General features: G+C 37.3%; 2 protein-coding genes and 1 long non-coding RNA gene across 4 annotated transcripts in view; all 3 read left to right on the forward strand.

Moving 5' to 3' along the window:
* LOC139984949 (monocarboxylate transporter 12-like) overlaps nt 1-15,058 on the forward strand; it is a 256,740-nt gene that overhangs the window by 122,506 nt on the left and 119,176 nt on the right. The window lies entirely within an intron of this gene.
* LOC139984953 (uncharacterized) overlaps nt 1-15,058 on the forward strand; it is a 104,540-nt gene that overhangs the window by 74,642 nt on the left and 14,840 nt on the right. The gene's annotated exons all lie outside the window — the stretch shown is intronic.
* The window catches only part of LOC139984948 (sorting nexin-17-like), a 39,044-nt gene that overhangs the window by 14,164 nt on the left and 9,822 nt on the right, over nt 1-15,058 (forward strand). For both annotated transcript variants that reach the window (XM_071999101.1, XM_071999102.1), the window contains exons 5-11: nt 1,443-1,527; nt 3,222-3,291; nt 4,916-5,008; nt 5,541-5,741; nt 6,331-6,519; nt 9,551-9,664; nt 11,654-11,716. In XM_071999101.1, coding sequence (XP_071855202.1) covers nt 1,443-1,527; nt 3,222-3,291; nt 4,916-5,008; nt 5,541-5,741; nt 6,331-6,519; nt 9,551-9,664; nt 11,654-11,716 — 815 coding nt within the window. The remainder of the gene's footprint in view (nt 1-1,442; nt 1,528-3,221; nt 3,292-4,915; nt 5,009-5,540; nt 5,742-6,330; nt 6,520-9,550; nt 9,665-11,653; nt 11,717-15,058) is intronic.

Below are 15,058 nucleotides of genomic sequence, written 5' to 3' on the forward strand. Positions count from 1 at the left end.
AATGTTAATCCGTTAATGTTAACCCATTGTTTTATCAGTATTAAGAATGTTACTGAAGCATGTCCGTGTGAATACCAATGCAGCATCCATGGATGATGTTGACATCATTTTAAACTTGATACATTTGTAAAATTAAATTGTAAAAATGTCATTAACGGCCATAAAACTCATACATTATCTTTTAGTTTTGTATTGTACCTGAAGAACTGACCTAATGGTCTTTGTATTGTCCAGTCACTTTAACTGATGTACCTCAACTGTTTAGAGGGTCATTTTTTCCAACTTAAAAGTATCCGAGATATACAGCCTGGACTGGTAGTATTTTTTTTCTGTTCAACAGTCAACATCATATCAAAATTTATGTTGTATCTAATGTGCCTAAAGTCACCCCAGTTGCTTCAATGTAATCTAATTGTCGACCCGCATCTGGGTGACCCTTGACCTCAATTTGACCTCTGGTGACCTTTAAGTGTTTTGGGGATTTTTACAGTTTTGATGCTATTTTCAGATGTCAAAGGTACCTTCCGATCATACATATATCAATAGGTTGACCCTGTGTGACCTTTGTGTGTGAAGTTATATGAGGTCAAAGTTAATTTTCAGACATTTAGTGCAATAACTCCCAGTGCCAAGGTGTGACACGGTTGACATTTTGGGACAAGTTGCAAATGGTATAGGGTAATATTTTCAAACTTAACGGACATGTGATCCAAGGTCACCAAAGGTCAATTAATGTTAAAAAAATAGTATTTTGGGGGAGAAAATGGGCAAAGAACAAATATTTGAACTTGTACAGTTTTTGTTGCTCTATTTAGTTCTCATCAATCAAAAATGTCAATGGGTTGACCCCCAGATGACCTTTGTGTGTGAAGTTATGCAAGTTCAAAGTTAATATTTAGACATTTAATGCAATTAACTCCCAATGCCAAGGAGTGATATGGTTGATATTTTGGGACAAGTTGTGAATGGGGTGGTGGAACATTTTCAAACTGAACAGTCATGTGATCTGAGGTCACCAATGTTATCAAATCTGTTGACCCGCTTGTAGGTGACCTTATATTTCTTACATTTTCGACGCCATATTCAGATCTCAAAAGTGCCTTCCAATCAAAATCCGATCACAATTTGTGATCACAAAAATGTTGGCTATAGTATTGGTTACTTTATGGGTACATGTAGGACCACAATTACTTGGACTATTTGAGCCCAATCTTGCTATGATAATATTATGTGTATTGTCATATACCCCTACGCAAGGAACCACAGTGCCCTTGGGCTCTTGTTCTTGTTGTGTAGTGGGAGGACATGTTGGTGCAATTGTGAAAATTTGTAAGTCGCTAAGATTAATCCATGCTGTTATAATTTCATAAAAATTGCTGGTGAAATTTTAGGAAGCTTTTGACAAACTACTGTTCTTGTTTTCTTTTCATGTCTTTTTCCAGTCGTCAGAAGACTTCAGGATTTTGAATCTCCATACATCTCCCTAAACAGTGCCGAAGGAAGGAATAAACTTGTCTTCCGAAGATGGTATGTCTTTTCCTTTTACATAATACCTTTATATTTTTATTTATTTCTATATGTATTCCTTATGAAGTAGTCTCTTAGTATATACAGTGTATACACAATACTGCTGGCCTATAGTATATATGCAGATAGTAATGGTTAATATTAAGATTACAACACAGACTACGTTGATGGTAATAATTAAGTGTGTTTTTACCCAAAGAGACTCACTCACCTTAAAGGGATGGTGACCTCAGACACAAAGTTAATTTTGATACTTTTGTTGACTGTTGAAAACCAACTTCCATCTATCCATGTTGTAATTCTTTGACCACTTAACATATAAGATTCAGGGCAAAGTCTGGTATTCGTGCTAAATGATAAGACTAATTTCCTGTCGATGACATTTTCTGGAACAAGCAAAAGTACTGTACCTTTTATCATAGGCGTAGGAGCCCAATTTGACTTGGGAAGGCTACAACGACCATCCCCGAAAATATAACCACAATTTTTCGCACGTTCAACATGTTAATGTACATATGATATAGACATGCACCGGTTATCACACCGCATGCCAATTATATACAATCATTTGCCTTGATATTACCATTTTTGGGGAAGTCGTAACAATAACAATGATAATAATAAGTTTAACCATTGAAAACCAAATTGCAATTTATTTTTCTTTCAGTAGGTGCCTGAAAAATTCTCAGCATGAATTTTCACACAAATATTTGATTGGAGGGCCTGCAGCCCCCCAGCCCCCGCCTCCTACGCCTACTGTATGCCTTTTATCAAACTGCTGATATAGGACGCTGTCTCATCCACCTATTCATAACATAAATTGTATTATACTGTACTAAAAAACCTGTTTTAAAGTAAATTTCTGGTGACAGTTGTTGGTTGCCATGCAAAATTACTGAACATTTTCTGTATCTTTACAGTCCAAACTTACATCCTCATAACTGCAAAGATGTATTACTTTTTTTTTAATTTTGTGTTATTTTTGTAAATTATGCATCTGGCAACAGTAGAATCAATGGTCACCATGTCACTTCAGCTGAAAATGTCTTTGTTTTTCTTTCCTTTGTTTTTTCCACCGAGGAAAATACAAAAAGAGAAATTCTTGCTGCAGAGAAAATAAAATGCATGAGGTTTCAAGGATAAATCTAACAATGAGGATTATGATAGCCTCAGTAAAGTTTTTGAAGAGCAGTTGACATCATGTAGGGCAGGTCCAAGCTATTTGCACTGTGACGTACGGGACATTTCAGAAACTTAAATGTGTCTAAAAGTTATACAAAATCTATTTTCCAGAAGTTTTTTCAGGTTTTTTATATTTTTTACTGCAGCTACTGTATTACAAACTCATGAAGATTTTCTACACTTGCTTTAATTAGGTCCCATCTTAATTAATGTACAGTGTGACGTACAGGACCAGAGAATTTTGTGTTTTTTTTTACTAAAGCGCAAAGCTGAAACCCCTCTGAAATTAGGGTAGTCCCCTTCCTGGAGTAATGAAAGGTTTATCCTTCAAAAAAAGTTATAATCAATCGCCTATTAAGGACAAGAAAGGGGTTTCAACTAACAGTGAAGAATATGTTTGTCTCTATTATTTGCGACCCCTTTTATGAGGTAGGAAGTGGTACTAAGGGTTTTCTAAGTTTAGAAATGAAACAGAAATAACCTGCTTCCTTTTTTTATTTTCTTCTCTCCAGCTATTGGGATCCTATATTTGATGATGAAGTAATGAGCAATAGAGTGGCTTTACAGTTATTATTCATACAGGTAAAAATAGTCTCACTCCCTGCAAGAACAGTAGAGTGGCCTTACAGTTATTATACATACAGGTAAAATAGTCCCACTCCCCGCAGGAATAATAGAGTGGCCTTAAGGATATAAAACATACAGGTAAAAATAGTTCCACTCGCCGCAGGAAAAATAGAGTGGCCTTACAGCTATTATACATAGATGTAGAAATAGTCCCACTCCTTGCAGGAACAGTAGAGTGGCCTTACAGCTATTATACATACAGGTAAAAATAATCCCACTCCCTGTAGTAACAGTAAAGTGGCCTTACAGCTATTATACAAACAGGTAAAAATAGTCCCACTCCCTGCAGTAACAGTAGAGTGGCCTTACAGCTATTATACATACAGGTAAAAATAGTCCCACTCCCTGTAGTAACAGTAGAGTGGCCTTACAGCTATTATACAAACAGGTAAAAATATTCCCACTCCCTGTAGTAACAGCAGAGTGGCCTTACAGCTATTATACAAACAGGTAAAAATAGTCCCACTCCCTGTAGTAACAGTAGAGTGGCCTTACAGCTATTATACAAACAGGTAAAAATAGTCCCATTCCCTGTAGTAACAGTAGAGTGGCCTTACAGCTATTATACAAACAGGTAAAAATAGTCCCACTCCCTGTAGTAACAGCAGAGTGGCCTTACAGCTATTATACAAACAGGTAAAAATAGTCCCACTCCCTGTAGTAACAGTAGAGTGGCCTTACAGCTATTATACAAACAGGTAAAAATAGTCCCACTCCCTGCAGGAACAGTAGAGTGGCCTTACAGCTATTATACATACAGGTAAAAATAGTCCCACTCCCTGCAGGAACGGTAGAGTGGCCTTACAGCTATTATACAAACAGGTAAAAATAGTCCCACTCCCTGCAGGAACGGTAGAGTGGCCTTACAGCTATTATACAAACAGGTAAAAATAGTCCCACTCCCTGCAGGAACGGTAGAGTGGCCTTACAGCTATTATACATACAGGTAAAAATAGTCCCACTCCCTGCAGGAACGGTAGAGTGGCCTTACAGCTATTATACATACAGGTAAAAATAGTCCCACTCCCTGCAGGAACAGTAGAGTGGCCTTACAGCTATTATACATACAGGTAAAAATAGTCCCACTCCCTGCAGGAACAATAGAGTGGCCTTACAGTTATTATATGTACGTGTGAAAATAGTCCCACTCCCTGCAGGAACGATAGAGTGGCCTTACAGCTATTATACATACAGGTAAAAATAGTCCCACTCCCTGCAGGAACGATAGAGTGGCCTTACAGCTATTATACATACAGGTAAAAATAGTCCCACTCCCTGCAGGAACAGTAGAGTGGCCTTACAGCTATTATACATACAGGTAAAAATAGTCCCACTCCCTGCAGGAACAGTAGAGTGGCCTTACAGCTATTATACATACAGGTAAAAATAGTCCCACTACCTGCAGGAACATTAGAGTGGCCTTACAGCTATTATACGAATATTATAAGTTTCAGAAATATACCTCTGTTCTGGAAAAGGTGTCAGCTTGCCATGTTGTAACAGCTTTCTAAAAGTTCCCTCATATGTTGTCTTTTCTTCTTCTTCTAATTTTTACTGTTTTTCTTTTGTTAACTTCCAGACGGTGCAAGAAGTGCAACAAGGTTGGTTGACTGGTACCAAGGAACAGTTCAAGAGGTTAGATGCTCTGAGGATCAAAAATTCCAGGCGAGAAGTAAGTTTTATGTACTCAATGGTAGCATAAAACCAAGCATTGCTTTATAAGACTGGTTTTAGTTGCGTGAAACTTGCCGACAAAATTGTGTTATCGTTTGCACATTTACTATCCTTTTATAGTTACCGTTTTTTGTTCGTGTAATCGACTCGATACGTTTGTAATGTGGTTACCCACTCACAAAAGGCTTCCTGAAACTGTAGTATTCTTAATTTAGTTGTAACTTGATATTTATTAATAATTAAAGCCACGTGATATTCAAACATAATTGGATACACCTCAGGGGTTACAAACCTTTATTGATCACATACGTAACTAATTTATTTTCCATTTATCCCATTAGAGAAAAGTTTGTGTCCCACAAAACATTTCTGAATATTTTATCATTGCATTGTAACGTTTGAAATTGATGCCTATATTCACCTGTTCCTGGTGCCATTCAGGTGGACCCAGTTTGCTCATTGCATTGTGAAAAAAATTTCCCTTTTTTATTGTTTTTTGTCTCTTTTTACAAACTATTTCCTCTTGTCAGTATTTACAATTTGCAAAGACAATGAAGTATTACGGCCACATCATATTCAAGCCTTGCATAGTGGATTACCCGGAGCCGGACACCAAAGTCACAATATCAGCAGAAAACAAAGAACTTTACTTCAGGGTCAAGGAAGAGGGCAAGGACAAGGAGGGCGTCTTTCGAATCACAAGAATACGATGCTGGAGGATTTCACTGTTGGTAAAGGGCTGTTCATTCTATTATATAACCTGTGGAGAATCTCACTGTGTAGGCCTGGTGGGGGGGGGGGCGGAGCCTAAGGCCTTAAGGGTACACACTTTTACACACTATACCTAGATTGAGCTATATGCAGGGTAGGCCTGGTGTTATGGCCAAGCCTAAGGCCTTAAGGGTACACATCTATACACACTCACTATGCCTAGATTGAGCTATGTGCAGGGTAGGCCTGGTGGCATGGCCGAGCCTAAGGCCTCAAGGGTACACATCTATACACACTCACTATACCTAGATTGAGCTATGTGCAGGGTAGGCCTGTTGGCATGGCCAAGCCTAAGGCCTCAAGGGTACACATCTATACACACTCACTGTACCTAGATTGAGCTATGTGCAGGGTAGGCCTGGTTGGCTGTTTTATCAATCACTAGGGGAGTCTTATGTTTGGGTAATTTTAGGGCCTTAAAAATTGATAGGTCATGACTAGCCTAGGGAAATCACAATATGGGTCTCCACGGAAACAGTTTGTGAAAGCAGGGCCATAGATCGTCTGCACCTCTAGTTACTTTCATTATTTTTTATTACCCCCTCACAGGGAGAAACCAACCCAACAGGTGACCATAAGAGTGACAGCCAATTACAACTGTCCTTTGAATATTTAGTATCCAAGAGTAAGCTGCAGTGGATTAACGTTGTGACTGAGGAAGCGATACTGATGAGCCTGACCTTGCAGAGTATGGTAGAAGAGCTCCTATTGGTCAAACGAGGTGGGAAGGTCAAGCGGGTAAGGCTCTCTTTAAACCTCAACTTGTTGTGCAGTGTTTGTGCTGGATGAGTATAATTGGAGGAGTAATGGCAGATAACAGGGTGGCCAGGTGTGTTGGGAAGAGAAAAGATAGTATACACGTGGCCAGGTATGATGGGAAGAGAAAAGATGGTATACAGGTGGCCAGATATCATGGGAAGAGAATAGATAGTGTACATGTGCCCAGAATATCATGGGAAGAGAATAGATAGTGTACATGTGGCCAGATATCATGAGAAGAGAATATGTAGTGTGCAGGTGGCCAGGTATCATGGGAAGAGGAAAGATAGTATACAGGTGGCCAAGTGTGGAGAGAGGATAATATAAAACAGGTGTCATTGGGAGAGTAAGGATATCATTCAGGTGTCCATGTATCATGGTAAGAATAGGATAATAAACAGGTGGCCAGATATCATGGGTAGAGTAGGATAATATACAGGTGGCCAGGTGTCATGCGAAGAGTAAGGATAATATACAGGTTGGCAGGTTTCATGGGAAGAGTGTCGATAGTATACAGGTGGCCATGTATCTTAGGAAGAGTAAGAAAAAATATGCAGGTATCATGGTAAGAGTAAGGAAAAATAAACAGGTGTCATGGGAAGAGTAAGGATATTATACCCGTGGCCAGGTTTCATGGGAAGTTAAACAATAGTATACAGGTGGCTAAGAATCGATTTATTCACTAAAAATTTACTTTGTTTTTTCTCTCTTTCAAGTTTCATTGCTTTTAACATGGTTTTAATACTAATGTGAAACATAAAGCCAATGGAAATGTTGAGAATTGATAACTTCATGTTCATTTTCATTTGATGAAGCTCTTTAAGAGAGTGTCTGTAACCTGTGCGAGGAAGAGGGAGCCCTTCAAGAAATATTACCAGATAGTAACGAACGTACTCAAACAGTCTCCTTCGATCTCCCAATATTTTTTGGCCATATTTGCAACATTTCTGACATTATTAGATGGAATATGTTCTTGGCTGAAGCAGTCATCATTAATAGGGGAAAGGGAGGAGAGGGGGGATGTTGTGCCACCTCTCACCACATCCACCCAGTATTGTTAAAACTTCAATAGGGCTCCTATTCATAAATTATACGGGCCCCTTTTTGTTAATGAAAGTGCTATTTTCCATATTTGTACCCTATATTTCTTTAAAAAAGTGCCATTTTGTCCAAAAATTCTTTCTTGAAAATTTGAAAGAAACATGGTGTTAAAACTGTACCATTTTGTTGAAGAACATTCAAATTAGTACTGTAATTTGTGCTGCAGAATGTATGGAGGATTGATTCTGTTGGCAAGGTCTCACAGGTGTTTTTTGTGGTCTGTCCCCTTAAATCAGAGTGATGTGTCCCGCTGACCCTAAACGTTTTTCCCCCACCCCGCCCTGCCCCTCTCTCTCCCTTACCAAAGTCATCATCCTGGTGTTATTTCAATAAGACTGTTTCATATGGAGCTGGTTTAGTATAAACCAATGCAAAAATAATATTGCCAGTAAATAAATCTTCCATGAATGTATCTGGATCATTAATAATTTGTAAACAGTGCCCTCACTTAGACTAATTGAGAGCCTTTGAGCAGCTGAACTGCGCAATGTTTAGAAACAACAAATTAATATAAAGAAGAATTCAATTAGATTCCATCATTCCACGATAGTAACATTTCTGAGCCTGCTATGTGTTTAACACCAGTATGTTGTTTTTTTTCTTTCTTATGGACCTACTACTCTGTAACCTTGGGGGGTGGGGGAGGGATTTCCTACATGCTTGTTTAAATTAATAAGTGTGAAATGGTATGTTTATGTAAAGTAGCTAATAGCTTAGGAAAATGTCCTTAATTTTCAAGTCATTTTTCTGATGTTGAGAGACTTTGCTTGTGAAACTGTTCTACATCAAGATGACTAAAAAATTAAAATAAGTTTGGAGCCAATCAAGAGACACAGTTGTATAACAATTGCTGCTATAATAATAATAATAATTAATAATAATAATTAACAGTTCTTATATAGCGCAACTTACAATAAAGTCTCGTCGCGCTGTACTTAACCCTGGTCATTGGTAACTTGTCACACCTACACACCAAAGTGTGCACAATTCAAACAATCTCTCCTGGGGCACCACAGTGCACCACAGCCACGTGTCCCCTGGGGGACTTCCCATAGGGTGCAGCCACACACCGGCGCACGCAGCTATATTTACAAACTATTGTACTGTAACATTAACAAAAAAGAATTAAAATTATAAATTGTTTTCATAATATATATCATTGTACCATGTAATATTATATGCAACAGTATTATTACGGATGTTATATATTATTATGATACAATATTATTGTAATATATTATGATGAATCGAGTTATACTAAGTTTTTTCCTTTAAGTTATCATTAAAAAAGGGCACTTCTAAATTCATGAAGATGTGCATTTTTGAGACTTTTAATCAAACCTGGATGAGAATTGTCCCCCTCCCCCCCCCCCCCCTATGTCTCTACCTGCCATGTTTTAACCGTTAAAGGATTTGAAATCAGGAAAGTAGACTTTATACTTATGAGCTCTGTTTTATACTCAAAATTGCTTCATAAAATTTGACGTAAAAATTTCAGTGGCATTTTGAAATCAAACTAATTTCCCCTTCCCCTAATACCCCCTTCCCTTAATCCTCTCTTTGTCCCTCCACTGTTTATCTCCTACCTCTCCTCTTCCCCTGTTGGTTTCTTTCTTTCTTCTCTCCATCCCATGTCTACTAATCCCCTTACATCTATCTCTTTGTGTTCACCATGCTCATTAACCTGTCTGTATTCTGTGCGTGTTTTTGTCCCTTCTGTTACTGTTACTTGTCATTTAGCCTTTGAAAAAGATCCTGCTAGGATCGTAACGTCATACCAACTTACTTTTACACATTCTCCTACACAGGCTCTCTAGTGGATAAGCAGTTTGCTAACAGTTTTATTTTATTTCAAACTAATTTCTAACAGTTAAAGATGACTATATAACTATATTTGTTTACGTTTCAGCCATCAGATCGAATCAAAGGGCCCACCAGGCAGTTTAAGGGACGGGATGGAGGTGTGGTCACATCTGTGTCATCAACCACACCTGGCATTCCAGAAGATTCTTCCAAAGCATCGGTGATTAAAAAAAAATTAGAATTTTATTTTCTCTTTCTGTACGACCAGTAAATTTGTTTAAATAACGATTGGAACTGTATAAAGCGGAAAATATGTGATGAAATATTATGAAAGGTTAAAAGTGTATGAAAGGTTTCAAACGAATGAAATGATTAAAATGTATGGAAGATATAAGGTATATGGAAGGTATATGAAAGGTTCAAAATGTACCATGAAAGGTTTAAAATGTATATACTGTGAAAGTTCAAAATGTACTGTTTAGGTTCAAAATGTACAGGTTTAGGTTTAGGTTTAGGTTCAAAATGTACAAAATGAAAGGTTCAAAATGTACTATGAAAGGTTTAAAATGTATTGTGAACCTTAAGGGTTAAAATGTATTGTGAAGGTTCGAAACATACTATGATAGGTTACATTTAGTTTCAAACATTTTAAGATAGTGTATGCAATTCACAACAGGTTTTATAGCTGTATTTAAATATATGTAAACAGGAATCCAAAACTGAGTAGATATGTAGTAAACCCAACCAGTAATTAAAGATGTTGATGGAACTTAAAGATAAACAAATTATTCATTCAAATATGATCACTAAAGACAACTGGATAAGCAGGGTAGAGAAGGGGTGTGTGGTGTTGTTGAGGGGAACAGATTTTTGTTGTTAGGTTTTCAATGTAAAAGGGCACCACAAACAAGTTATCATGTCTAGGTTTTTTAATGAGTAAATCTTAGTCTACAAAATATAACACCCTATTCAGAGCTGCCAACAATTACATACTTTGTTGCTTCAATTTGGTACTGGCATGATACAAGCTTTCCCCCAAATAATACCAGAGTTAGAAAGATTTGTAATAATAAATGGTAAATGGCCTTGTAAATAAACATCTGGTACTAATGAACAAATCCTGACCTAATTTGAGTCACCCTGTTAAACAGGCTAATAAATAATTTTATCCTAGATGTCTTAAAGTTGTTTTTTTTTCAGTACATGGCGAACTTGAAGCGCATTTAAATTGATTAATTGATATTTGTGAACGACTAATCTCATTGGAATTTAACCGTGTAAACTGTTTGGTTCTTTGCACGTGCTGTAACTACAGGAATTTCTCATGTGCGGCCTGCGGTCACATACTTCACAGAGCGTTTTCGTTCACTTCGAAATGTTAAATGGAAATATTGAAAACTTAATATGGCCATTTATAACCGAGAATGTTGTTCGAGTCTCAGGACTTTGTAATATAATAGGATGTAACTTTACTTATAAAGATGTGATAAGGACTTGTCGATTCCTTGACCTATGAAGAGAAGAAGGTTGTTGACAATGCACTTGGCCCAGGCTTAGTACTATTAACAAAAACGTTATAAAACCAACTTCTTCGGTAGCCATGACAACATAGCTTTGACAATGATGAACTTGAAATTTCTTAGACAAATTAAACGGCAATTGTAATGTTATCGAATCTGTAATGTTGCCTTTGTTTTTATCCCCCCCCCCCACCCCCTCCCAATACCTATTTAAGTTGAATTTCCAATTGGGCAGCAAAGGCTACAAAATTCTTCCCAAAGCGCCCAATGTTTAGAGTTAAATAATATAAGTATAGAATTAGCTTTAAAGTTCCATGAGCATTGTACCAGTTTCCTCCTATATCAGTAGTTTACTACAGAAACTACAACCTATGATTATTGGAAGCAAGTCAATGTTTTAAGTTTTTGTTAGAAGGATTGTAAAGTTCTAAATGGAGGTCTGCCGATAACGTACCTACTAAATATTATTGCCAGACTATCAGTTTTGTAGGGAAAAAATAACGCAGAAAGATTCACTATTTGAAAATGCTGTTTCCTATTGGTCGGCAGCTGTGCTTATCGAGATCCCTCTCTAAGTACTATTACCGTATGAAAATCAAATATTGGCGGCGTAGGGTGACTAGTCAGGGCTTCAGAAGCCTCCTCATTCACATCTGGATGTATCTCTTTTCGTTATTTCTTGTTTTTAGACGCAGCAATCGGAGGAAGATCCCAAACCCTTGCTCAGCACCGGATCTGTCAAGAAAATCACGGTAGGTCTATAATTGAGGCCATTTAATGGTTGCAAACATTTAAATCTTTGCTAAATATTCAAAAAATGCACAGAGGAATGGCCAATATAAGAAAGAGCCCCCTTAAGGTAGGGATTTCCTAACTGGGGTGCGTGAATCCCCAGGATGTGCGTTAGTCCATCCCAGGGGGTTCGGGAGACGTTGCTGAAAGTCAAAACTAAGTACGTTTTGTTGAACTAAAATCTTATATATCATATAATTGAGTGGTGAACAAAAGTCACTTTTATCGCATTCCATAAGAATATATGTTGCCATAGTGTTACCGTGCCGTGCATGTAATAAATAACTGAATTATAAAACAGACACAGGCCGTATGACTTTGGTGAAGTTGGTGTACGCATGACAGTATGTCATGAAGATAAAAGAGCTGATCTGATCTTGAAGTTTCCAAACAAATATTTCTTCATCTATTGTTTTTTTTTCATTACACTATGAACTTGATCGTTTACTAAGCACTGTTATGCGTAGTCCAGATGCCAGTGACTTCAGTAGTTTGTGCCGATGTAACTCTACAATTTTTTCTTTGTCTAAAAACTCGTAGGAAGGTATCGAAGTATGCCAAAACAGAGAATAAAGAACAATGAAAAGGAATGAAATTGAAAATAACTGATATTCCTAATAATAAATATCTCTCTAAACCAATGATAATATTTACTGTCACCGGTGTAGGGTGAAGTCGTTTGTTACATAGATGACGAGGCTTTAATTTTGTAGTCTCAGCGCCTAATATGTTCTGATGTTATATGTCCTCTGAATGACCTTTGAAAGGTGACCCGACCAAACAGCTGATGTACTGTTGAGCAATTTAAGATGGTGTGCGGCTCATGCTTTTGATAGTGCATTGCTATTTGGTAATTCATCCCAGCAGCAAAATATGAGATGCAATGTGATAGCAGTCACTTGATCTTCAGGACAGTGTACTATTCATTGATCTATAAAAAAAGAAAAATGAATTGTATAACTTTATGTATCCGTTCTTCCACGTAAGTTGTTATTAGCAAGTATTGTAAAGAGTGCTGGCTGGTTGGGTGGGTGTGTTTGCTTCTCAAGTATTTTGGGTTGATAAACCAAAGTTTTACAATATTTTAGATCCTTGGTCCATGTAGAGAATACACAATGCTATATTGATGGCGCTAAATAGCAATGTATTCGTTTGTAATGTCTTTGTTTACCTTAGGCTGCACCCTGTATGTGCGTCGTGATCAGCTATAATGCACGTCGCTGGATAAATTTATTCCTGTATGCCCTTACGTGCAAGACTATAAAGCCAATGCACAGGCATTCGGCGTCTGCATACCCCCCCCCCCCCCCCCTTGAGATTACTAAACCATATCCAGACCTCCTTGTAGTAATATTACAAAGGTGGCTTCAATGTAAGGTTTTCTTAAACTGTAGAGCAACTGTCAGCTAACTAAATAAACAAACGTAGAAATGTGAAATAGCATGAAATCAGCCAATATTTTTGAGGAAAGGTTCCAGTAACTAGAGGGAAATTTTAACAAGTCATGTGAAACATTACTCATGATAGTTTATTGCAATTTATGCTAGATTCACAATCTCTTTCCCTTTGTTTTTCTTCTTCTTTTTCTTCTTATTTTTCCCTTTTTTTACTCCTTTTATAATTTTTTACCTCATTTCTCCCTGTTTATCTCTGTTATTTCCTCTTGTTTTTATCACGCTGTTAAATGTTACAGCACGTTGTAACAATACCCCATACAATAGAATTCTTCCCAGGACGTGGTGATTCTTTAGAAATCCGAGAAAACCGAGGACCTGGAATTCTTTTGTTCAAGTCCTCGGTCAGAATACAAACAAACGCACACATACATACATACACACACACATGCAAAACACTGACAGCATAATTTCCCAGATATGAAAGTTCTGTATATAGTTGCACATACATGTTGCAACACTTGTCCACAGCAGATGCTGCTAAATAAAAAAAAATAAAAAAATAAACATAAATTCTATCTATAAAAATTTGTTAAGTAAATTTACCAAGCCCTCATTCAGTCCTGACAGCAATATATATTAAGGTTTGGCTTAATATTCAGTACGTCATTGATTTCAGTCATCTTTTGGCCGTGTAAAGATTATTGTGTGTGAACACCAAATAGACTGGACTGGTTTCACCTGTTAGCTAACACCCAAATAATAAATAGCAAGATAAAATTTAGAGTCAATATTGAGAGCAAAAATTTGTTTGATTAACAGAGGGGACTGGTTTCACCTGTTAGCTAACACCCAAATAATAAATAGCAAGATAAAATTTAGAGTCAATATTGAGAGCAAAAATTTGTTTGATTAACAGAGGGGAGAGGAATAACAGTGAGTTTTATTCCGGTTGCATCATTACTTTCTAGTCAGGAAAAGTGAATATGTTTTTCAAAGGAAATGTTTGAAAGGGAAGTGTGGTTTAAATGCTGCCTTAAATGTACTGTACATGAAACTAAATGGCATTTTTATTGTATTTCATTGTTGTAACAGAAACGTAGGTTTTTTTACGAGCAAGGTGATAGCCACACAACTGTGGTAATTTTTTCCCCCTATTTTAGTTATATTTTTACTCAGGACATTTTCTGCTCTAACTTGGCAAACGATCTGATGGCTGAAGTGAAACATATGGTTATATGATATATATATATATATATATATATATATATATATATATATATAGTTATAGTTATATAATCATCTTTAACTGTTAGAAATTAGGTTGATTTCAAAATGCCACAAAACGCATTCTCACATATTCTGCTCTAACTTGGCGTACGATCTGATGTAACAGCGGTTAGTAGTAAGTACGGAGGAGGATGGGCAAGGGAGGAGGATAACACTTGAGAAATATGCCTGCGATCAAGCATAGCCCTACATGTCCAACAGAACACATGCCTGCGTTGCAGTCTCATGATATCATATTCAGTTCTACTGTGTACTATGGTACAAGTACCTATCTTGCGGTCTGATGTAGCACATGCCTGCCGTCCAGGCTAAGGCTTAGATATGCCCTGCCATACAGTATAATGATGCACACACCTGTCATGTAGTCATATATGTCTTAATACTGTACTACAGTGTACCATGGTACACATTCCCTGCCGTGCGGGCTAAGGCTTAGATTTGCCCTGCCATACAGTATAATGATGCACACACCTGTCATGTAGTCATATATGTCTTAATACTGTGCTACAGTGTACTATGGCACACATTCCCTGTCGTGCGGGCTAAGGCTTAGATATGCCCTGCCATACAGTATAATGATGCACACACCTCTCATGTAGTAATATATGTCTTAATACT

This window comes from Apostichopus japonicus, chromosome 17, assembly GCF_037975245.1.
Source record: "Apostichopus japonicus isolate 1M-3 chromosome 17, ASM3797524v1, whole genome shotgun sequence".
Lineage (NCBI taxonomy): Eukaryota > Metazoa > Echinodermata > Holothuroidea > Aspidochirotida > Stichopodidae > Apostichopus > Apostichopus japonicus.